Source organism: Marmota flaviventris, chromosome 3 (genome assembly GCF_047511675.1).
Source record: "Marmota flaviventris isolate mMarFla1 chromosome 3, mMarFla1.hap1, whole genome shotgun sequence".
Classification (NCBI taxonomy): domain Eukaryota; kingdom Metazoa; phylum Chordata; class Mammalia; order Rodentia; family Sciuridae; genus Marmota; species Marmota flaviventris.
In genome coordinates, this window is record NC_092500.1 from 89538106 (window position 1) to 89564439 (window position 26334).

The 26334-nt window shown below is 34.9% G+C and overlaps 1 protein-coding gene across 1 annotated transcript in view; it reads right to left on the reverse strand.

Annotated features, from left to right (window-relative positions):
• Pde3a (phosphodiesterase 3A) overlaps nucleotides 1-26334 on the reverse strand; it is a 318404-nt gene that overhangs the window by 33088 nt on the left and 258982 nt on the right. The window contains exons 4-8 of the mRNA XM_027934262.3: nucleotides 25683-25837; nucleotides 20658-20782; nucleotides 6684-6903; nucleotides 2832-2917; nucleotides 88-242 (exon numbers count right to left, since the gene is read on the reverse strand). Of these exons, the coding sequence (XP_027790063.2) occupies nucleotides 88-242; nucleotides 2832-2917; nucleotides 6684-6903; nucleotides 20658-20782; nucleotides 25683-25837 (741 nt within the window). The remainder of the gene's footprint in view (nucleotides 1-87; nucleotides 243-2831; nucleotides 2918-6683; nucleotides 6904-20657; nucleotides 20783-25682; nucleotides 25838-26334) is intronic.

The following is a 26334-nucleotide window of genomic DNA, read 5'->3' on the forward strand; positions in this document are numbered from 1 at the left end:
ATTCAGGTAACTATTTCTAAGCCAATCTCCTCTGTAACTGAAGCCAGTTTCTCAAGTAAATGGATGAGTTGAGTGATAAGGAGCTACCAGGAATATCATGGCCTCTGGAGTGTAGGTGCCACAAGCTGATGTTTTCCTCAGTGGCTCTGTTGGGCATTCGGCCTCATCTTCATTCTGTACAATGTCGCTGCTGTCACTGTTGTTATTGGTTTCATAATCAGAGGTAACTTGGGCAGTGTCATCTGCAGTGAAAAGAGAACAGCTTACCATGGGACCTGCAATGGGGGAAGAGGTCTCATGTAACAAAATTTCCTAAGATTCATCTCCATATGCCATAACATTTAGGGGAATATTATTTTCAGGTACTCACATACCAGGATCATAAAGTAAGAAAAGGACAGGTTTTAACCAAATAAAATAGATAGGAAATATAATCTGTGATTTATGTGACATTCAATAATCCCTCAATAATATTTTTTAGATTAGTACTTTGTATTTTTAAAAAATCCTCTGACTTTATATTTCAGTTTCCTCTTTTTTTTTTCTCCCAATACAGTAAACCACTAAGTAGCTAACTGATACACTAATTCTAGAATGGTGACTCAGGTGGGAGAAATTGAGCTGCACGCCTAGGAATGGTGGATAGAGCATGAAGCAACGGTATGTGGTTAGGCGCATGGCAGACCCTATGTATCCAATCTTATTTCTTAGGAGGCTTTGGCTTCCTTCCTCCACTGCCACAAACTGTACTGATAGAATGACTAACCAGAAAATACCAAGTATCTAGAGGACGTGCTCCTGGGGCAAAGAGACCAATAATTTTCTAGGAGCTGAATGAAGTTTACTAAGTGCTTGCTACGTGCTAGGTACCGCTCATAGCATTTGATTTGTACAAACACATTTAATTTTCTCAACAATCCCATGGGGCAAGTATAGGATTGTATTATTATTATCTCTGCTTTTCAGATATGAATCAGAGGAACAGAAAAAATTAGTAAATTGCTTACGCTCACAGTCAATAAATTCTGCCACTAGAATTTGAGTTCGGGAAATCTGATTCTATATAGAGTTTATATACTTGGTTTTTGATTAAGTCTAGCTTTGGTTTCTTTTGTGATTTCCCTGGTCTATAAAATCTCTGTCTTCCCCAAAATCACAAAGATTTGTTCCTGTTTTATTCCTGAAGCTTTATCATTTTCAGCTTTTAAGTTTAGGTCTGTGCTCCACTTAAAAAATATTTTTATATGGTGTGAGATAAAAGGTAAAGTTCATTTTCCTCCCAAACACATTTGGATTGCTTGACATCTTTGTAGAAAAATCAAATGACCATGCAGGTATGGGTCTAATTTGATGATTTTTGGTTTAGTCCATTTGATCTGCTTGCTGACTCTTGGGTCAGTACCACACTGTCTTGATGACTGTAGCTTAAGTCTTGAAGTCAAGGGAAATGTACCTCCCTTTTGTTCTCCTTTGTCAAGATTGCTTTATGTATTCTAGGTTTGCTGTGTGTCTTTATACATATACTAATGGATTTTTCTTAAATTGCAAGTGAATAATGACTGTTGTTCTAGAGCCTGAACTAGTCAGAAATATATTTACAGAATTTTCCCAAGGACTCATCTTTCTTCTTTCCCATGCATCTGCTTTCATGTTAAAATTAGATACTGTATGAATCTTGTCTTAAAATAAAAAAATCAAAAGGGCTGGGCATGTGGCTGAGTGACGAAGTTCCCCTGGGTTCAATCCCTGGTACTAAAAAAGAAAACTTAGGTACAGTATGAAAATGTAATTGACAAAGTTCAATTCCAGAATCTATAGAAAAAATGAAGAAGCCACATTCAAGAGATCACAAAGGTGAAATATTTCCCTTATTCTATCAGCCCCCAGTAGAATTAGAGGAAGATCAGGAACACACGTAAAGTATTCTGAGTCCTCATAGTGCTCCACAAGCACTTCACAGAGAATTTTCCACTGGTTTCTCCTTGCCTATGCCTCTTCCCCTTTGTATATAGCACAATATTATCATAGAAAAATTACATCACTCAATATTTATTGAGTGGCTACCAAGAAATGCTGGAACAGATAGCTGATAATTATGAGATAGCTTTATTACCCTAAAGTCTACAATTCATAGACATTTCCAACTTTGTGTACTTTTAGGACTGTATGAACAAAAATAAAAAATAATCATTATAGTAATTACCAGCAAACACTAACTACTTATGGTGAACCAGATGCTATAATAAGTAATAAATGTTTCATCTCCTTTAATTAATTTCTTAGTCCTCTGTGGTAGGTACTATTGGTATTCTAGTATTCTGCAGTTAAGGAACTAGATCTAGATTATCAGCAAGCAGGTTGCAGAATCGGGGTATGAACCAGGCTGCAATACCCGTCTTCTTATCCTCTCCATAATACCTCCTCAAGGAAAACCCACTTTAAGTTTACAGTGAGAAAAGGAGGGTAATTTCTCAGGGTCTGCGATGGTATTCTCTAAAGAGAACCTACAGTAAATGACTCTCCAATGTACAAAGCAGGATAAACAAAATAGCATTTTTTATGTAGTTTTAATTACTATGTAAAACAGAATCTCACTTAAAAAAAAAAAACACACACACAATTTGTATAGCAACATTATGGACAGCTTAGCACCAAAACTTTACCATAATTAAATCTGTATAGTAGAGTTATGAATAATTTTGATTTTCTTTCTTGTCTTTTTAAATTTACAAATAAAAAAATCAGGAAAATGGGTTATCTTTTGGATCAGAAAAAGAAATGAAGTAAGATAATTCCCATTTTGTGGAAAAGGATCCAAAACGATGATTTACCTGTTCTGCTTGGTGTCAGAGTGGTTGTGCCAGCTCTCTCCAGGGGCCCATCAGCAGGATTCCCTTGGGAATATGGTCTGCCACAGCTGAGAAATATTGGAACAGTCATAAGTATATATTTCTCTTTTCAAAATACCAAACATATACACAATCTTTGTGTACACTGAGATAGACACAGGGCTGAGGATATAGCTCAGTGGCAGAGCTCTTACCTAGTATGTTCTAGGCCTTGGCTTTAATCCCCAGTACCACAGAACAAAAGACAGACATCTACAATAATATTTCTTTACTTTTACTTATTTGTCATGGAAAAATTCATTTTGTTTTATACATGGATGCTAACAGGCAGTCTACTGCTTTTGTTTTTGTGAGAGAATAATAAACAGAGGGATTAGAAATTTTATCTGCCTCCCATTCTCCTTCTCTCTACAGTCTAGACCATATTTGAGGTAAAACTGTGGTAAAATTTTGTCACATTATTTGGAGAAAACTGGGATAGGCTGCCAACTGTTTATAGCAGTGATTCTGGGGAGGCTGATTTGTATTTGGTCAAAAATATATTCTCCAATGGAATATCTTTGTACCTGCTTAAAAATTTCAGTATTAGATTTATTTTTACAGATACTTTAAGAAAGCATGTATTAATTTTTATTTTTGCCAAAAAAATGAAAGTGAATTCATTTTTAAGAACAATCGGTAACCTGTCTAGACTCTAAGGAAATGAACCAAGAGATAAACACTTTGGTGATGAGTGAATGTATGGTTGACTAGATGTGGTGCTGGTTGAGAAAGATGGACCAGGGCTGTACCATGTGGGTGACCAAGAACATCAAAAACACTTGGGAGGTGAATGGTGCCCCTCAGCAGAAGGCATTGAAGAATGTGGGATATACATTTTTCTTTTCTCAACAACTTTCTTGCTTTATTAGTTAAAAAGTAACTCCAAATGATTGGGCAGATGGGGTCCTCTCTTTTTCCTTTTGAGACACTTCATGATTAAATTTTAATTCTGAATTTTGCCACTAAGTTCTATTTTTCTATTTATAGAAAAGATGAAGAATATGATCTTCTATGGAAGACTCTTACCAAGAGTCTCAGAAGACTTTTTTTTGGTCTGTTAGTTATTTACAGATTAACCACTCAAATAAAAAGAAATGAGTGAGTTTATTGTTTAATATCTTAAATGTCTCATCATTTTCCCCCATTATGCATGTCTGTGGAATAAAGAAAAGCATTTTCTGGCTAGAGAATATCTTCATACTAAGTAAATTTACTGGTCAACCCTTGAATGTCAATAGAAAGCATTATATAAAAATCATATTTTTAAGGATGAAATCCTATCACTTTACTTTAGGGAATCAAAAGACAATGAGAGAATAAATAGAAAAAGGGAGTACATGCAACTGATGGATGGTCTTCAATTCTCAGATGCAGGTTGGTAGAAGGAGAGTTTATTAGTTTACAGATTTTTCATTGCAAGATAATACCTAAAAGTAATACTGAAATTAGAGTTCAAATATATCAGCTCCTGTGCCAAAAAATGGCTTGTTGCATAGACATTACAGCAGCCAAGAGACTGGGACTCAATGCCAAACCCTTCGAGTTCAGCAGGGGAAACCACAATAATTAGTCGTGTGTTTTTGGAGCTCTCTGTGCCTACATGGGTGGCTGCCTTGAAGGAAATAATAAAACCTGGTTTGAATTATAGATTTATAAAGCCCAAACAAATAAAACACACACTACTGGATTTATAAACATTACTGAACAAGTAGACAGTGAAATCCCCTTGTTTTTCTCTGAAACCTCTTTTATAAAAATCCCATTACATTCTTCCCGCCAAGATCACAAAAAAATAGGCTATGATGAGGAAAGCTCCATGGGTGGAAGGTCTTTCCTGAACATCTCTCTCCTTTCTTTAGGCAGCTTATTTCCCACAAGTTTGGAGTCCAGAGTGGGAGGGCTCCCTGGAAAAGCTGGAAGCAGATGTCCTCAATGCAGATTGCTCTAAGGGGCTCCATTGTGGTCCAGAGCATACCCACAAATCCTGCTTCTTCAGTTAGTCCTGTCTGACATTAGATTCCTGGGCAAGTATAGGGTGCTAGCCAATGAAACTGGCTTTGTGGTTAAAGTTCAGAACACAAGGGATAAAATAAAAATTGAGAGGTGTTCTTTTAGCACAACTTCTCAGAGCTTTGAATAAGATGATTCATGTTGAGGGTCTCCAACAGAGAAATATGCTGTGTCTCCTAGACATTCTATTACAGAACATGTGTTTTGGGGAAGTTAGTGTCCTTCAGAAATCATTTTATTAAAAGTGGCTGACAAAGAGAGGAAGGAACCATTTTAAGATGGCAGACTAAGTTTTCAACTCGGCCCCGACCCAAAGAACACACAAAACTGACTTCCTGTTAACAAATATTTGCAAAAAGTTAAGAAGTAAAAATAAAGATTATACATTCATTTAACTTCTAGAGTGCTTTAGTTTGGATCTATACTTTACATTTCAAAGTCCCATGTGTTAAAAGCTTGATCACTGCCGGTGGTAATACTGGAAGGAACTAGAACCACTAAGAGGTGGGATTGGGTAGGAAGTTAGGTCATTGGGGTGGGGTGTGCCCTAGAAGGGACTGGGACCTGAATCTCTTTCTCTGCCCCTGTTTCCCAGCCACCAGGAGATGAGCAGTTTCCTCTGCCCTCTGCTCTCTGCCATGATGTACTGCCATGCCACAAGCCATAAACCAACTAAAGTCAAGCAATCGTTGAACAAAACTTCTGAAACTGTGATCCAAACTAAACTTTTCCTCCTTTAAGTTAATTTATGTTAGGTATTCTGTCATAGAGATGGAAACTGACTAAGTCACAGAGTTTATGAACAAAATCTAGAAAATGGAACTTGTGAAACTTCTTATCAGTTGCTAGTTCTTAAGATGGAATATACTGATAAAATCTGGGTCTATGAGCCAATATTTGCTACTTGAAAACCAACATGTTACGAATTTATTCAAATTGTTCTCCTCATTAACCTTAGAAGTATCATTTTTGATGAAGGCATCCTTATGATTACACTTAAAGACTCAACTATTTTATATTTAAAAAATATTTAATGATTTAAGACCAATTATTGAAGTTGAAGCTATTAATGAAGAACAATAAAAATATATTAATCAGTAGGATTAATTTCTTAGTAATAATGTTGATAAAGTAATTACTTTGGCCATGTTAGACTCTCTTTTCTTATCCTCTACTAAATAATCTTTTATGATTCTTTTTCAACAAGACAGAGTGGTACAAACAATTGCTTAATAGCACTCAGAGAACTATTAGTGTCTAGTCGTAATTTTCCATACACTATTGATGCATTTTTAAAGTGCTAAAATCAGAAATGCAAACTGCAGACAAAATATCTTTAATATCAATGTAAAGTACTCCCATGAGAACAAGTAAAACACATTTCAACCCAGTGTCAGATGATATCAGATTAGCTGGTGTAATTTTTCAATTAAATATTTTATGCATGCTCCATCAATTGCAGACAAAATTATTATTATTTGGTAACAGAATTATTATGATTTTTGTAATCATTATTATTTGTAACAAAATAACAACAGATTATTTGGAGACATCTCCAAAGATTAACTGTGTGGAGTGCATGGAGTCTAAGCTTTCTATTAATAGAAAATCACTGAAACATTCAGTTTCTCTTCATGTCTATTAAATACAAATCATATCATCCTACACTTTCTTGTTCTTTCGGCAAACCTTCACCAAACTGTATAGATAGGTGGCATTCTGAGGAGGAAAACTGTCATTGATTTTATTATTGGACTTCAGTTAACACCACAAAATCCTTACCTGCTACATATAACAGGTGGAGTCAGGACCTGAGGGGACAGGTCAGGGGCACTCTGAGTACAGGTTAAGGCCCTGTGAGAACTTGGCCCTTGTTTGGCAGTTGTGTCAGCAGATTCTGGAAACTGCACTGTGGAAATTTTGCTGACAGGGCTGCTGGCTGGAGTCCCTTGGAGAGGCGAGGAGCAGGGCGATGAAAGAGGTGAAATTTTAGCGAGGGCACCTGAGAAAGAAAGTTATTAAGTCACTAAACAAATGTCTTTGAAATGCAAATGTGCAACTGTTGCACTTCACCCTGCTCCAGTAAACTCAAAACAGCCACGTGTAAACTCAGGCCACTGAGTTGGTCTCCCCATGCCACCATCTGGAGACAGTGTGTGTGGTTGGGGTGTCTCCACAGCATGAAATGAGAGTAATGAATCATCATGAAAAATTGGTGGCAATGTTGGCAAGTCCAGCTAAAGCCTTGGTGTCCTGGAGTAACTTCAGGACAGAAGGATATTTTTCCTCCCATTTTTGTTTCTTGTCATTTTGACTTGAAAACAACCGTTACACTTTTCTCCTGTGTTTGTTTGCTTTCTCTTAGGCTGAGAAGCTTTTAGCCGGGACAGATTTACTATTGTTTTCAACATTAAGCTCAGTGTGCTAGGCATGCAATTCTGAAAATAAAGGAGATAAATTTTCTGAGAAGCAATTAACCTTATTAACCATTTGTATTTTCAGCAAAACAGCAACTTTTTATGTGAAATAGTGCTTTGATTAAAATAATTCTTGAAGAAAACATTTAAACATCTAATGTGACCCATTTCATATCAAACACTAGACCTAAATCATAGATTTCAAATGTGAGTGTCTGACACACACACTCATGTGTTTTCTCTAGATTTTGAGAATTTTCCAGGATGCTGGCTTGGATTTGCAAGCATTGATGCTGGAGGAGGAGGATATTTTTTGAAGCTGCTCTCTCTGAACACAGAGAAGGTGGCCTATGCTTGGAATTGAAAAGAAAAAACCAAAACACCAAACATGTACCTTCCAGAGGACTACGTGCTTACTGCTTTTCGTGATTTTTATGGCTGAACATCCTGCTCTAGGGGGCATGAAATGGAATCATCCTGAGTTGTTCTCTATTTCTCACTGCTCCAGGGAAATTTACAGCCACGGACTTTACGTCATGTGTGTGTGGGGTTAACTGGCAGCTGGCTTAGAACAGGGTTTGTTTCCAAGATCCAGTTCCCTCAAAAGTTTGATTTGTCACACCCAATGGTTTTCTGCTCCACTGAAAGGAATATTAAGCTTGCTGAAGTGTTTTTGCAATTTATTTTTATATTTCTTCTTGGCACTATTATTTTTCTGTTTTGTTTTAAAAGATGAAAAATCTCATTTTTCCTTTGCTCAAGTGTGGGGAACCTCCTAGTCCTCTGCTTAACATTTATTTCCATTCTTCATTCTTATCAAACTTTTGCATTGATCCTGAACAAGTGAAACCTCTTAGACCAAAAGAGGTTAAAAAGCCTTGTCAGGGTCACAGTTCTAGGAAGTAGAGATATGCTGTGAGCCCAGCTATTCTGAGTAAAATGTGGTTCATTTTATTAGCTCAGGCTTCTATCTGTAACCATCCAAAGGAGAATAAAAATCCACCATCCACTTACCAGCATTTGTACTGATTTTTGTGACTTGGTTGATAGTTTATATTCTGATTCCTAGTTCAACTAGTAAGATTTAGCTATTTTAGCAAAGATACTGACTGACCTCAGGACCTTAATGCTTCATGGATTCCTGAATTGAAAGAAAATTCATTAAATTTTTAACTCAGAACTTCCCAACAAATATATCATCATTTACTGCCAGTGAGTTTGTCAGAGTGCTATGAAATAATTAATGGTTATAAATTAAAAGAAAAAAAAGAGAAAGGTTTTTGTATGAAAACTCCAGAATAAACTCAATTTTTAATATTCTAATATGATTGTTAAATTTTAAATTTATGAAATAAAGGAAATATATTTTTCACCAAGCTCTAAATCACCAAACTTTCCATTTCTCCACTGACATATCACATTATCATATTTACAAATGTACATACAAGTGGGCTCTGATAAAAAAAAAAAAAAAAAGAAAGAAAGGTTGAAAAAGGGTGGTCTGATTTATACTACGCGGAGGACTAAGACAGAAAATACAGATAATCTTAGAAAAGCCATGTAACCATAAAGGAGCTAAATCCTGGTATGGTGATATATAAAGGTTACCAAGGTCTCTGCACTGAATAAGCATCTCAACAATTCACTCACTTAACAAATACCTATTATGTGTCCTGTTCCAAGGATACAGTGGTAGAAAATGAAGCCCCTGCTCTCATGGAGCTCCCACTATCCAGGGACGCAGAAACAACAAAATAAAAAATCAATAAACAAGAAAGAAAAGGAAAAGGATGTAATTTCAAGTGATATGAAGAACCAGCAATATAGAGGGTAGAGAACAGAGGAGAGAAATGCTCTTTAGAGAAGACAGTCTGAAAAGACCTCTGTGGGTCATAAAATCTAAACACAGGCCTGCTGAAGTAAGGAAGATATTCAGACGGGAGTGTGGGGAAAGCATGTTCCAGAAAGAGGGACTCATCAGGGGGAGGGCAGAGGCTGTCAGCTTAGCACAAAGGAAGAAAAGGGGCAGGGAACATGAACACAGAGGGGCTGCTCTGCATGCCTGGTGGGGGTTGGGCAGGGCCCTGGCAGTGTTTTAATTTGCTATGTCTTAAAAAAATAAACTCCTGATAGACCTTCTTTAGGCAGCCACTTAATTATTTTGATAGCAAATTATGAGTTTGGGCACAATTCTCTACCACTCCTACACCCCATGCCCCAGAATGGCAGTTCAAAGCCCATGGGACCATTCTCCATTTATGTCTCCACACATGGCTTTTCAGAAGGCAATTTATGTGAATGGTGATTTTTTTTTTCTTTGCTAATTTTTAGAAGTTGCCAGCTGACGGACTCAGACACATACATTTCACTCTTAAATACACATTTAAAATTCATATAACCATTAAGGTTCTTGGACCTTAGAACTTAACTAAATTTAAACCAATAAGCAGACTTTAAGACTCCTGGGATGAAATCTTAAATAAATCTGTAACAGAGGAGAACAAATTTACTTTTATAGTACTTTAGTTAACATGTTTTGAACTCTTTTAAAAGCATGGGTCTTGGCAACAACCCTAAGGAGCAAGGATATTTTATTTTGTAGGTGAAAAGATAAAGGTATAAAATTTACTTAAAATTTTAAAAACCCAGAGGATTAGGAATTCCACAGGAAAAAATATACACCCACCCACCCCCCACCCCCAAAGAGAAATGTACATACACATCAAGTATCCCTTACCTAAAATGCTAGGACTAGAAGAAGTGTTTTGGATTTCAGAATTTGGGGGATTTTTGAATATTTACATGGATGTTACCAGGTGAGTATCTCTAATCCAAAAATTCAAAATCTAAAATGCTCCAATTTGGATTGTTACATTAGGAATGTTTAACCTGTGATTGCTAAAATTTTTTTCTTTCTAGAAAAGAATAAATAAATGATTTTTGACACGGGAAGGGGATTCTCTCAGGAAATGGGAGAAATAACCTTCTTTTGCAAATCTTTGAAAACAGATTTCCTAAGATAATTCAAATGTAATCATGTCTAAAGTTACAGGGATATCATAACCCCTCTAGGTCTCATTTAATTGTATGTTGCACATTCACACAGATACAAACATTTGTGAAGTGCATTCTCTCAAATATATTTTTCTTCATCTTTTATATCACTCTTAGAAACTCCAGGAGTAAAAGGCATAGCTTCTGAAATGTAAGCCTTTGAATGATATAAATTTTCCTAATGTGAAATACTTAAAAAATTATCTTAAAACAGAAAATTTAAAACTACAACAACAAAAATTGTCTAAAATAGTTACTCCTTTGAGTGAGTCTTTAATTCCTTGCTATTGAGAGCATGTGAAAATGTGGTCAAGACATAAGGAACTGTGGGTAATCAAAGGGAGAAGATAAACAGTACCGCAGGGGAATTCTTTAAGTGAATCCATCTGTTTTGTGCTACAAAACTCTCTCAGTTTAATTGAACAAGAAAGGAACCAGCCTGTCTGATAAATCCATGCCTCTTTTCCATGCCTACAGGAAATGACCAGTCCTAATATTTTTCCAAAACACAAAATGTAACTAAAGAATTGTTTCCTTTATTTCAAAATTTTTGTAGGAAAAACTTGGTCTTCTCTACCGGTGTAGAGATATCTGCACTCATTATGACAGGTCAAACTTGAAAGATGCAGCAACTACGGATTAGAGGAATTTGAAAAGCAGAATGACGTCATGGTAGCTTCCCATTGTCAGTGATTCACAGAAGAGGAGCAAGATTGAAAATGCAAATTGCATTTAAATCTCCTGCTTTATGCTTTAATCAAAGGACTCCTCTGTGATTTCATCCATTTATTTTATATTAGTGACTGCATAATAATTTCTTGTGTTTCAGCTACTTAAAATTAACATTGATTGACTGAGCTAGAGGACATATTGTTTACTTGATTTGTGCAAAGAACAGATTCATTAAGCCCTTCTGAAAACAGGTCATTTATCTTTTAGCTTGCTTGTGTTTTACTTCATGCTTGCTTTCCCTCCCCACCTCATTGCCCATTGCTCTAACACTTCCTCCTCAAACTCTCTTCACACATCATTGAATTACATTTGCTTATACTCTTTGCCCCATGAGGGGCTTTCCCCAGCCTCTTTCCACATAGTTCATTGAAAACCAGGTGACATCCTAGTAAACCACATCAAGCACAGCACTCCTCCTGACCACCCTCAACCCAGGCATGCTGTTCATGCTAGGACACAGGGGTTTCAAATCAGAAGGACCCACCTGACCCGGGAAAATTGCAACCTTGTTCCAGCACTGATTCTTGATAGATGTTTTTCTACCTTTTGGCAGACTTTCAGGGATTTTTTTAAAAATTGAATTCAGTGCACATGGGATGCAAGGTTATTTGATAAACACATGGCTCTGTGCTAAAAACACCACAATGCAAAGTCCCCTTCAAAGTAATCCCAAGGGAGATCCTTATGCCCTTGATGGCAAGAAAGAAGGGAGACTCTGGCTATGGTGAGGCTTTTGCTTCTACCTCAGTCCTTATGGTACATGACGTGGGCATTATTTTTCCTTTTACACTGTGTCCCTTCTTCTCCATTTGGGGAGCAGGAGTAAAGGATAGAGTATGCTTTATCCTTTGCTCTGTTATTTTCCAGTGTCTGCTCTAACCAGGCTTTTCAGCTTCTTCTTTTCATCACACTGGGCTAGTTGATATTTTTTATTTTATTACCTAACTGAAGAAACAGAGAAAAGAAACCAAATCCTTTATTATCTGTATTCAGAAAAAAAAAAGAACCACAAAATCCTTATTTTAAATGACATCAATTGTTTTTAAGTTTTCTTTCTAATATGAAATCACTAGGACAAAAGAAAGGATTGAAGACTGAACATATGGTCTTAGGCAAATTACTTGACCATTATCTGCCTCACTTTCCTTCTCTAAACCCCTTCCTAACCTACACAAGAACACAGAACACTGAAATTCACAGTTCATCCTTGAGTTACATATTGTTATTGTCCTATATTTTAATTCTGTCCTTAAGATTAAAAAAAAAAAACTACCACAAGTCTAGAAACAATATTTATGCATATCAGGTTTGTTTGGATTGACCCATGGTTTTCAAATCACCATTTTTATTAGCTCTCAGACTTTCTCTCTAATATTTTTCATTTTACAATATGTCTATCATAAATATCTTTAGTGAAAATTTGATAGGTGTTAAACTTTTTACTTTTCTCAGAATGTCTTTACTTCTCTCAGATTTGTCAGGCACACAAGGTTAAGTTGGCTATCCTTTTAGGATGCTGCAGAAAATATTCCACAGTGCTGTGATTCTATACCAACAAGTTTTCACTAAAACTGACTACCTTTCCTGAAAGGTAGTTAGAGAAGACAAAAAAGTTAGAGAAGACAAGTGACCCTTTTAGGAAAGGTATTCAGTTGTATATGTACATATGTATCTATTTGTCTTTGATGTTGACTGCACACTTATGACAAGACTATAGGAGTAACTACAGAGGGTGTACGCCACATACTCTGCTGTCTTCAATACACTTGCCTGATCTACCAGAGGATTCCACTCTTGAAATTCCTATAAACAAAGTGGGACACTCAGGTTTTGACATAGTATGCAAAGTTTTGAAACCTATTAATTACAGTCAAAGGAACCAAAGAGAACAGCACTACAAAGTTCATTCGCAATTAACCTCAGTACCACACAACAAACCAATAACCTAGGGCACATCTTGAAGAGAACATGGCTCACTCAGAAAATTCTCACACAAAAGTGAAAGAGATATCCATCCTAACAGATGCACAAATTTCGACACAGCAACAAAAGAAATATGAAAAATGATTCGACTGAAAGTTCTTAACTCTCCAATAATTGATTCCAAAGGTATTTGAAGTGAATAAAATGATCAGCAAAGAATTTAAAAGAATGATTTCAAAAATGATCAATCATTTCAAATATGGTAAAAATAAAAAGCTCAATGAATTAAGGAAGAAAATGTAGGCAATGAAAGAGTGACTCAATATAGAAATAGACATTTTGCAAACACTAATCTTGGAAATAAAAAGCTCAGTAAGTCACATAAAAACCTCAATTCAGGACTGGGGTTGTAGCTCAGTGACAGAGCATTTGCCTAGCATGTGTGAGGCACTGGGTTCAATCGTCAGTACCATATAAAAATAAATAAATAAAATAAAGGTATTGTGTCCATCTACAACTTAAAAAAAATTAAAAAAAAAAAACTCAATTCAAAGGATCACTAATAAACTAGATCAAAAGGAAGAAAAAAAATCATGGCTTGAAGACAAAACTGATGAAGTAATACATATAGACAATAATAAAGGAAAAAAAAAGATATAATGAATGGAACATAAATATATATGGGGCAATATTAAAAGACCAAACAAACTGGGGGGAAAAAAAGGAAGATTAGCTATAAACTAAGGGCCTAGAAAACATATTCAATGAAACAATAGCAGAAAAATTCCCAAATCCTAATAAAGAAATGGATATTCAGGAACAGAGGCATTTAGAACCTCAAACATAAATGACTAGGGAAAAAACCTTTCCACATCATATTATAGTTAAACTGCCAAAAGTGCAGAACAAAGGAGTACTGTTAAAAACTACAAGAGAGAAGTGCCAAGTCACTTATAAAGATAAGCCATCAGAAAAATATGAGATTTCTCAACAGAAACTCTAAAGGTTAGGAGGGCATGGAATGATATATGTCAAGTTCTGGAAAACAAAACAAAACAAAAAAACTAGCCAACCTAGATTACTATATTCAGCAAAGTTATTCTTCAGAATGAAAGAAGAAATAAAAACCTTCCAAGGTAAACATAAAGGAATTTATGACCACAAAACTAGCATTGCTACAAATACTTAAGGTAATCCTACATACAAAAGAAAAAGATAAGTAAACCACAAGATCATGAGAAAGAATAAATCTCACTAGAAGGGTAGATAAGCCAAGGAGAATTAGAAAAGAATCAAATATCATTAATGCAGAAAAAAAAGCCTCTAAGGCAAAGGGGGTCAGGGGAAGCAAACAGATTATTTGAAACAACAGAAGGAAAACAACAAAATGATAGAAACTAGAACATTCCTTTTAATAATAATCCTGAATATAAATGGTCTTGAGTTTCCAATAATGACTCAGACTGACTGAATAGATTAAAAAAATAAGATTCAACAAATATTTGCCTGTAAGAAACCTACGTCACTGACAAAGACATACAACAGATTGAAAGTGAAAGGACATAGAATTACATTTCAAGCAAATGAAACTTGAAAGCAAGCAGTAGTAGCTGTACTTACATACAAAATCGACTTCAAGCCAAGTTTAGTCAGAAGAGCAAAAAGAGGACACTATCTACTCCTAAATGGGACTGTCATCAAGAAAATCTAACAATTGTAAAAATACATAATATGTACTGAACATAAGAGCACCTAATTTCACAAAACAAATGCTACAGGACACAAAGGGAGAGCTTGGCCTCAATATGATAATAGTGGGCAACTTCAATACCCAACTTTCATAGATCATCCAAACAAAGAGTCAACAAACACACATCAGAGTCAGGTTACATTACAGATCACATGGACTTAATAGACATCCACAGAATATTCCAACCAATACTGGCAGAAGGCACATTCTTTTTGTCAACTCATAGAACTTTTCCCAATTGGACACATAAGGCAAGTCTTAACAAATAGAAAACTATTGAAAAAATTTCTTGCATCTTACCAGATCACAATGGAATGAAAGAAGAAATTCACAAGAACAAAATATAAAATACATGGAGAATAAAAAAAAAATCCCAATTTTGAATGAACAGTCGTTCATGGAAGAAATTTTAAAAATTCCTAGAATCAAGGGGGCTGGGGATATAGCTCAGTTGGTAGAGTGCTTGCCTTGCATGCACAAGACCCTGGGTTCAATCCCCAGCACTGCCAAAAAACAAAACAAAAAAATTCCTAGAATCAAAAAAATGGAAACAACATAACCAGAACCAGTACAGTGAAAGCAGCATTTTAGTTTATGTTCCAAGATAAACATAAACTAAAGGTATTTATGACCACAAAACTAGCATTGCAAATACTTAAAGGAATCCTACATATAAAAGAAAAAGATAAGTAAAACTACAGGAGCATGAGAAGATTAAATCTCACTAGAAGGATAGATAAGTCAAGGAGAATTAGAAAAGAATCAAATATCATTAATGAAAGGAAAACAGAGATGTAACATAAATTACCTAAGGATACACCTCAAAATCAGAGAAACAAGAACAATCCAAACCCCAAGTCAGTGGAAGGAAAGAAATAATAAAGATCAGAGCAGAAATAAATGAAATAGAGACTAAAAGGACAATACAAAGAATCAGTGAAACAATGAGTTTAAAAATAAGTGAAATTGACAAACCCTTAGCCAAACTACCAAAGAGAGAGAAGACTCGAGTAAGTAAGATGAGAGGTTAAAAAGGGGATTTTAACAACAGATATCACTGAAATTCATAAGATACTAGGAAATTCTTTAGAAAATTATATGTCAATAAACTGGAAAGTCTAGAAGAAATGGACAAATTTCTAGGTACATTATGTACCAGGAAAACCAAACCCAAGAGAATATTAAAACAAACAACCAACCAAACAAAAAAATCTTAAATAGTTCAATAAGAAGTGTTATTATTAAAGCAATAATAAAAAGTCTCCCAACAAAAAAATGCCCAGGAGCAGATACAATCTCAGCTAAATTTTATCAGACATTTAAAGAACTTATAACAATGTTCCTTAAACTATTGCAAAATAAATAAATAAATAAATAAATAAAAATAGGAAGGAACTTATCCAAACTCATCCCATGAAGCCAATAGTACCCTTCCACTTAAACCTGATAAAGATACCACAAAAAAAAAAAGAAAATTACCAAACAACATCCTTAATAAATACACATGCAAAAATTCTCAATAAAATACTTGCAAATCGAATTAAACACTATATGACAATCAAGTGGGGTTCATTCCAGGGATGCAAGGTTGGTTCAACATATGCACATCAACCAATGTAATATACCACATAAACAAAATCAAGCACAAAATACATCTCAATAGACACACAAAATGCCTTCAACAAAATCCAACAGCCCTTCATGATAAAATCCTGAATAAACAAGGTATAGAAGAATTACACCTCAATATAATAAAGTCCATATAAGACAAACCCATTGTTAATATCAAACTAAATGGAGAAAATTAAAAACATTTTCTCTAAAAGCAGGAACAAGATAAGGGTGAACACTCTCAGCACTCTTTCAAATGTTACTGGAAACTTCAGCAATGAGACAAGAGAAAGAAATAAAGGAGAAACAAATAGTAGAGGAGGAAGTCAAATTATGACTGTTTGCAGATGATATGATTCTATACCTAGCAAACCCCAAAGAATAAAAAAAAAAAAAAAAAAAAAAAACCCTCAGAACTGAAGAACAGCCAACAAAGTTTCAGGATACAAAATCAACATACAAAAATGAATAGCTTTTTTTTTTGGTATTTTTAAAATTTGTTCTAGTTAGTTTTACATGACATTAGAATGCATTTTGACACATAGCACAGCTTCTTATCTGAGGTTTCTTAATACCCCAACAATAAACTCATTGAGAAAGAAAAAAACAAAAAACAAAAAGTCCGATTCACAACAGCTTCAAAATGAAAAATAAAATAGCTAAGAATAAACCTAGACACGGAGGTTAAAGACCTCTATAAGGAAAATTATAAAACACTGAAGAAAGAAATTAAGCTAGAAGATGGAAAGACTTTTCCATGTTCATGGATTGAGAGAATCAATATTGTTAAAATGGCTAAACTACCTGAAGGGATCTAGAGATGCAATGCAATCCCATCAAAATACCAATGACAATGACATTCTTCACAGAGCTAGAAAAAACAATCCTAAAATTCACTTCGAAGCACAAAAATATGCCAAATATTGCAATGCTTCTGGCATCACAATACCTGATTTCAAAATATAAACCCATGTATCTACAACCATAAGATTCTCAACAAAGGTGCCAAAGACAAATGATGGAGGAAAAACAGACTCTTGAAAAAGTGGTGTTGGGAAAACTAGATATTGATGGAGAGGACAGAAATTAGACCCCTATCTCTTAACCTGTACAAACATTAGCTCAATGGAACGAAGATCTTAATGTAAAACCTGAAAGTTTGAAATAACAAGAGGAAAACAGAGGAATTCAAGATATTGGTACAGGCAATAATTTCCTATCTAGAACTCCTATAGCTCAGGAAATAGCAAGAATTGACAACTTTATTATAACAAATTAAAGACTTCTGAACAGCAAAGGAAACAATCAACAGAAGTTGTCCCAATATGCAAAATGGGAAAAAATCTGATAGCTCTTCATTTGACAAAGGATTAATATCTAGAATATATAAAGAACTCAAAAAGCTTAACCACAAAAGTTCAAGTGGTCCAATCAAAAAAATGGGCAAAAGTTTTGAAAGGACACTTCTCAAAAGAAGTTCAAATAGCTAATAAATATAGGAAAAAATGTTCAACTTCTTCAGCCATCAGGGAAATACAAATTAAAACTACACAGAGATTCCATCTCATCCCAGTCAGAATGGCTATCATCAAGAGTAACAAAATAATAAGGCTGGTGAAGTTGCAGGGGAAAAGGAACCGTCATAGACCATTGGTGGGAAAGTGAGTTGTTATAGCCATTATGAAAATCAATGTAGAGGTTTCTCAAAAAACAAATAAAAATAGAAATACCATATGATCTAGGAATACCACTCCTTGGTATATATCAGAAGGAATTAAAGTCAGTATAGTATAGAGATTTCTGCAGCCCATGTTTATTGCAGCACTAATCACAAAAGCCAAGTTATGGAATCAGCCTAGGTGCCCATCAACAGAAGAGTGTGGTAAAGACAATGTGGTAAACATACACAAAGAAGTATTATTCAGCTATGAAGAAAAACAAAGTCACATTATTTGTAGGAAAATGGATAGAACTGAAGATCATAGAGCTAGGCAAAATGAGGCGGAAACAGAAAGACAAATATTGCCTATTTTCCCTCATATGTGGAACTGAGGTTAAAAAAAAAAAATAAAGATACAAGAGTAGCAGGGAGACTACTACAGAAGAGGAAGGGGATCAGAAAGAGTAAGGGAAGGGAGGTACTGGGGGTGGATATGATCAAAGTATGTTATTTGCATGTATGAATATGCCACAATGAAACTCATTATTCTGTATAATTAAAATGCACTCATTAAAAAAAAAAAGAAGCACAACTGTCCAATAAATATAGGGGAAATGTTTAACGCGTTTAGTTGTCAGGGAAATGCAAATCAATGTTTCATTGAGATTCCATCTCATTTCAGTCAGAATGGCAAACTATCAAAAGAACAAAAAATAAACAACGCTGGTGAGGATGTAAGGAAAAAGGAAACTTTATACTCTGTTTGTGGGAATAGAAACTAGTACAGCCACTATGCAAAACAGTATGAAGAGTCCTCAAAAATCTAAAATGAGAACTACTATATCATAGAGCTATACCACTCCTGGGTGTATACCTGAAGGGAATGAAGTCAGTGTACTGAAGACATACCTGCACACTTATGTGTGTTGCAGCACTATTCACAACAGTCAAGTTATAGAATCAGCCTAGGTAGCCATTAACAGATGAACAGATAAGGAAAATATGGTATGTATATATACACAATGTGGAATCACTCAGCTATAAAGAAGGATGAAATCAGGTGATTTGCTGGAGAATGGATGAAACTAGAGCACATCATGTTAAGCAAAATGAGCTGGACACATAAAGACAAGTCCTGCATGTTTTCTCTCATGTGGAAAGAATAAAAATGACATGAAAGTACAACAGAGACTTTAAAGAGAAGGGAAAGGGAACCAAGACAAAGAGAGGGGAAAGTATGGGAGAGTACTAGTGGGAGGGGTAGATATGATCAAAACATAATGTATGCATGTATAGAAAAGTCACAAAGTCATTAATCTATTCAACTAACATGCAATAATAATTATAGTAAAAAAAATCTTTGCAAATGTGGCCAATAATTCCTCTGAATAAATTAACAGTGATAGAATTGGACTTCATGTGATGCAATTGTTTGGGTCTCTCTTTTGCTAAAAAGAACATTTACTCACATTTAATATCTATGTCTGTAATTATCAGAGTATTTAATTTTTATTCTGCACATTTAGTCAAAAACGATTATACAAAAAAAATGTAAAATCAAAATAAAATTGGTGTCAAAAAAACAAGACAGACTAAGAATGTAGGCAGAGGCATGAAGACATTAGGGAAGGAAGCCAGCAGAGCTTTTAGCAGAAATGAGGGTGACAACATAAAATATTGGGAGAGTGGGGCCCCCATGGCAGTCATAATTTGAATGTCTACTATCCCAGTAAGAAAGGAGAGTTTTCCCTTGAACCATTTGGTGAATTCTTTAGCTGCTCAAGAAAAAATTAAGAAACCAAGCAGGAAGTAACTAAAATCTTGTTAAAGTTTTCTACGGAGCAGTAAAAACTTACGAGTTAGTTATTCTATAAGAGGACGATGTCAGAGTAAACACCCTAGTAAATACACCTAGAATCTGGGATTCTAGGAAAAGAGCAATTCAGAGACAGACTAGCACACACTCCAGTCAAATGAGGTAACCTGCAGGGCTCAGTAGTGCACGCCTGTAATCCCATCAACTTGGGAGGCTGAAGGAGAAGGATCACAAGTTCATGGGCAGCCTCAGCAATTTAGCAAGACCCTCAGCAACTTAGGGAGATCCTGTCTCATAATAAAAAAGAACTGAGGATATAGCTCAGTGCTCTGCCAAAAGATAATCTTTCCCCAATTCATTTCATTTTCTTACCTATAACTCTATTATTCTTAATTGTGATATCTAAATTCCTTGTCATAGCTCATGTATAGCAAATGAAGCATTTCCTCAAATACACATACAGCACATTCCTGAAAAGTAATCTATGTTTAACAGACGCTAAAAGTAAAACTGACATTTAAAAGGTGGTGCTCAAGAAATTATCCTTAGTGGTGATCTGATTTCCTACTAAATAAGTTCAAGATAGAAAATCTGGTACAGCAACCTTGAAGAATCTGTATGATTACATGAAGTGGAAATTTAAATAAATAATCCGTTATTGAAATTTACAGAGTAGTTGAACCAAAGACATCTGAGTTTAGTTTCCCTTCATAATATTTTTATGTACTCAAAGCTTGGTCACTCCATGACAGAGCATTTAGAGTATAAACTCTTTTCCTCATAAGTTACTAACCTGGTCGATTTGGCTTTTTAGCCTTTACGTGGTTAGCTGCAGAAACAGCATAGGATGAAGTGAAGGATCTGCTTTTGGTGAGGGTCATCATCACTGGGTTATTCCAAGAATCTGAATTAATAGCACTGTAAAGACAGAATTTACCACTAATGAATAAATTACTCAACTATTGGGCAAATCTTACCAGAACAAAACCATAATTTTCATAATAGACTTATCAATCTGGATATGGGCCCAGGCTCACTGGAAGAATAACTTTACTTTCAAATGACAAAACAGGTTATCTGAGCTTAGTATCTTGAAGGGGATACATCAGTGATTCATGAAGCATACCATTTAAAGTAAGAGAAGAGATAACATTCCTATTTATCGAGTTCATATATACTTGTTAATTTGGTAAAAATCTTTAATCTGCATGAATATTATGTGACAATTTGATCTTTAGCTGAGTTTAGTTTGGCACTGTGGGCAGGATATGGCTGATCGTTCCTGATGGCTTACTGTAAGTAAACATGAAATTGGTAGAACTTTGGAGTCATCTATATAGAGAGATTGTTGTATAGCTGAATAATTAATGCAGTATAATCTTAAGGAGTCTATAGCCAAAGCGGTTATAGTGGACAAGCAACATTATGCTTCCCTTGCTTAGAATCCTGCATGTTAATCCAAACCAGAACAAAAGCTAATATGGAATAAAAGGGACACTTAGGCAATACAAGAACAGTCTCAGGTCTCTCAAAGGGAAGAATGCTATATATGCTACTGCCTGGATCCTTGCATTATCAGTAAACTGGATAATTAGTGACATTTGTAATTTGTGTTGAGGGCAATCTGATGCATTGACACTCATGGTATATTTCATTTTTCCCTCTCTTTATATTTGGAGAAATTTTCTTCAACTATTGACCCAGGTACTTCAACTTTTCTCTTTACTTCTAATAATGGTCAACCATATATTATCATAAAGGAGATATCCAAAATGCAGAATGAACTTAAGCAAATTATCCAATATAATTAAAGAAAGCATGTAAAATATTTGTTTCAGGTCCTTCTTAGAAATCTCATCCTAAGTCTTTCACAAATGGTTTGAATTGTGTAAATAATAAATCAAAGAAAACCAGGGTGTGAGGCAGAGAACTAGCCAACTGTTTTCTTATGGTACTAGTTTCTTTTGCTGGATTAACTGATAAGATTTACTGTGAATAAATTTTGTGCTATGTATATGTAGCCTAAATATTTTCATTTCTTAGTCCACAATATAATGAATAAATGATCACTCTTCTATGTGAACTTTTAAAATATAAGACCTTACTATCATTTCTAATATTTCAATGGTGTCTGATGAAGGTTAGCTCAAAAACTATCTATTACTGTGGCTTTTCCCAAATAAAAATATTTAAAATGTTTTTTTGAAAAGCCTGAAAGGCACAATAGTACAGTAACCTTAATGTGTAGAGATGTAATGAAGTCAAGATAAATAAAATCCCAGCCAGTGCTATCTCATTTTAATATAATATATATTAATTTATAATATTACTAAATTAGATTAAATCTACATATACTCTTTATATAAATGTATGACAGCTTACAGGCACTTTCATACATTGCTTTGTGTGATCTGGGCTGCACAGCAATTTTCAGCTTTTCATTGACCTTCACACTTCTTCTTTTTAATTTTTTAATTTTATTTATTCTAATTAGTTATATATGACAGCAGAATGCAATTCAATTCACATTACGCAAATAGAGCACAATTTTTCATGTCTCTGGCTGTACACAAAGTAGAGTCACACCATTCATGTTTTCATACATATACTAGGGTAATGATGTCCATCTCTTTCCACCGTCTTTCTGACCCCCATTCTCCTATTTTGATCCTCAATTCTTGATTCCAGTTTAGATCTCATGACAAAAGAACAATTTGGATTCTGCAGATGAAACAGCTTAGGGAAATCTTCATGTGGTTTTCTCATGGTAACACAGCGAGGAAAATAATCTATGGCTATTATGGAAGATTGCAACCCTCTTTCACAAAAGTAAATTTTTATACCTCCAGTTCTAACAAGTCCAGTATGAAAACTCCTACTGGGTAACAGTCTACTGTCAAGTAAATTGCTCCTTTTTTCCCTAGTAGACAGAGGCCAGTTTCAAGGTCAACTTGGAATAATTTAGAACATGATTTAAGTCAGCATTTTCTACTTCTCTAAGTCTACACTTTTAAACCACGTACTTGTATTCCTCCATCGAGTCTATCCCTGCAATTGTGCTACAGTCTCCTTCTGTAATGACTCCTCTCAGAGGGAACGGAGGCTCATGGCCTCTTGGAACACACGTGTCTGCATGGTCCAGATCCTTCTGACCTTCAGCCCATGGTCCTCTCTACCAGACTGTGTCTAGAATTTCCCAAGAGGAACCTATCCAGCTGCATACTTAAAGTCATGTAAGTTGTGAACTGTTTTTAATTTTTACTTCTCACTTTCTTATTTGGATCACTGAAGTTCTCAAAGAGTTCCAATGAAAGGTCAAATGTAGAAATAAATAAATAAAAAGCTAAAAGGGAAGAAACTTCAGGGCTAAAACTCAAACCAGTTTTGAAATCAATCAGCAGTATGACTAACAGTTTTCCTAGGTGAAGGGGGTTTTAATCATGACTTTTAATTAATGACTCAAACCAGTTGTATTTAATGGTGGTACTATGGCCATTAACTTATATGTGATTTTTCTTTAAAGGGCTAAATACTGTCAGGATCAATTTCACGTGTTCATAATAGTGAAAAAAAGTCGTATCATTTTCAAATTTTAAATCAGGAGTTTTTAACAGGATAGTGAAATTTAGAGGTAGTAGCTTAGACAGTGGGAAAAACTATACCCAAGAAGACATCTATAACTATTTTTAGGGGAAAGAGATTGAGTGGGATAAGCTATTTCTTATCTCTTTTACAAATATTTGAGTCTGCATATTTATTTTATGAGGCAAAATGACAGGATCTTTGGGAATTAAGCTCATAACTTTTCTTGGAACCCTCTTCCTTATGATGATTTCAATTTCAGCCTCCAATTTCATATAATTGACTTGAAGAAAAGAATGGGGGAAATGAAATTTGACAAAAAATAACAAAGAATAACAGAAGGAAAGAAGACATTTGAGAAGGCATGTCATTCTATGGAAATTAACTATACCCTCACAGAGAACTTACTAAAATGCATTGGTAAAATAAGTAATGATGTACACTGAGGACATAATTCATTTTATTATGCAATATTTAACTATAATACTCTGCGCTATCATTTTTTAATATATGATGCTATAGAAATTGAAAATGGCCAACATTTTAAAGAAAAATATTAGCAATGACTTCTCATTTCAACCATTAAAAAGTGTTCCTGGAATGGTGAGTAACTTTCTCCCATGGTGGCATTTATAAGTTTACAAAATTCCAGGTAAGAAGACATAGTGAAATTACACAGATATATGAAAGAATCATTTGAGTTTGTTTCTGATTCTATTGGTTTACTAAAACACAAACGTTTATATGAAAGAAACCAATTAAACATCTTTAATCAAGAAAGCAAGAAAAGTTAGCAGTATTTAATTTTTTAAATTTATATATGACAGTAGAATGCATTACAATTCTTATTACACACATAGAGCAGTCTTTAAATTCTTATTAGATGGAACATTTCAATTTCTCTGCCAATGTCAGCATGATACTTTATTTATATTAGAGACTAAGATAAGGAGAAATTTACTATTAGTATTGCTATTATATAATTCAATGGATATGGATTTTTTTCATTCATTAGGTCAACTGACATATATCTTTCAAAATCCTGAAATCATATGGCATATGTTCTCAGAATTATTGAATTCATATAAAGAATGCTATTTTTCTTCAAATTAGAAAAGAACAAACATAATAGCTTCCTGTAAAAGGACTTCTTTTGGTAGATGTTTTCTTAGAAATTCATTCTATGATCATAATATTATCTTTTCTTTAGCTTTACTATTTCTGGCTTTTAAGTCACTGCTACAGTTTGAATCCTGAATTTCCCCTAAAGGCCTATGCATTAAAGTCTTGGTCACCAGTCCATGAGATGTGGTAGAAACTTTAGGAGGTAGAGCCTGGTGGAAAGAAGTTAGATCACTGGGTGTGTGCCCTGAAACTGTGAGTAAAAATAAACCTTTTAAATTAATAAGTTGATTGTTTAGATATTTTATCACAGTGACAAAAAGCTAAATAGTCATTTTGTAAAATGGGAATTAGTTTACGAAATAAAGTTGCTCTGTAGTGAATTACTACTGGTGATGCAGTTCAGCAGTAGAGAATTTGCCTAGCATTCACGAGGCCCTGGGTTCAATTCCCAATACTGTACACACATAAACAAAAATGTTTAAATTACCAAATGTTTGAACAGAATGGTGGTCTTAGAATGGTGATCTACCTTTCTGCCTTTCCTACAGAGATAGGACAGTTGCTGATGAGATAGGGGACTCTAACAATGACTTGCAAATGTCAGCCTAGTTTTTTGCTTTTGTTTTTGTTTTGGCAGTACCAGGGAATGAATCCAGGGGAGCTTCAGCCCTTTTATAATTTTTAAAAAAATTTTTATATAGGGTCTTGCTAAGTTTCTCAGGCTGATCTCAAACTTGCGATTCTCCTTCCTCAGCCTCTTGAACAACTGAGATTACAGTTGTGCACCAACAGTCCCAGCAGGTTAGGTAATTTTGATGTATGCATCTCTGTGTACCTTTTATTGTCCTACATTTTACTCCTGGACTCAACCCTTTCCATTCAAGGTCACAACTGCAGGGATCATCTCAGGGCACACTTTCTTCTTATACTTGAAGTCCCACAACAAAATTTAAGCCTAATTATCTGATTTAAGTTACACAATGTTTCCACTGATAATGCTGGTCTATAACCAACTATAATTACTTAGGCTTCCCTTCTCTCATAAGTTATAATTCCTTTTGGTTAAGAACATTCTCTAAAAGACATGAAACCAGCAGGAGCATTGACTAACCTGGGAGAAGGTGCATCATGAGGCTTGATGCTGGAACTACGGTCCCTCCGAACCGGGGCAGGCTCCAAGGTGGGCAGACCTGTGGCCGAAGTGGTGGTTGTCCAAGTTGATGAAACTCGTCTCAACAAACCAGGGGGCAAACTTCTTCTGAGGCGCTAGGAAGGAATACGTATTGATTTTATTTGCCAAGCACATTTGTAACACTAACTTTCATGTAACAGAATAGAAGAAAATAATTTTCAATTGGAATTAATGATGAAACCACAATGGTTCAATATTGTCTATATAAAATTGGGATATGCAGAAATTCAATAAAATACTTTCTGGCCAAAATGACTGCATTTTTAAAAAATAACATTTTGGGGTCTGCTCTGCAATGCTTATACAAATATAGATTATAGGAATGAGACTAAATTACCTCTGGAGAAATTTTATAGTTACATTATTATAGGACATCTATACCTATATACACATATTATATTAGTTATTATGAGAAGTATTTTTCACAAAGTCACTTGTTTGGGACATGGATTAATTTATATCATTGCACATAATGGTCTATACACACAAGTTCTGTTGGTTGTTTTTATTATCTTGAGAAATCATAGGAGCTAAGAATGGACTCTTTCATAGAAAACACCACTTCCCTATG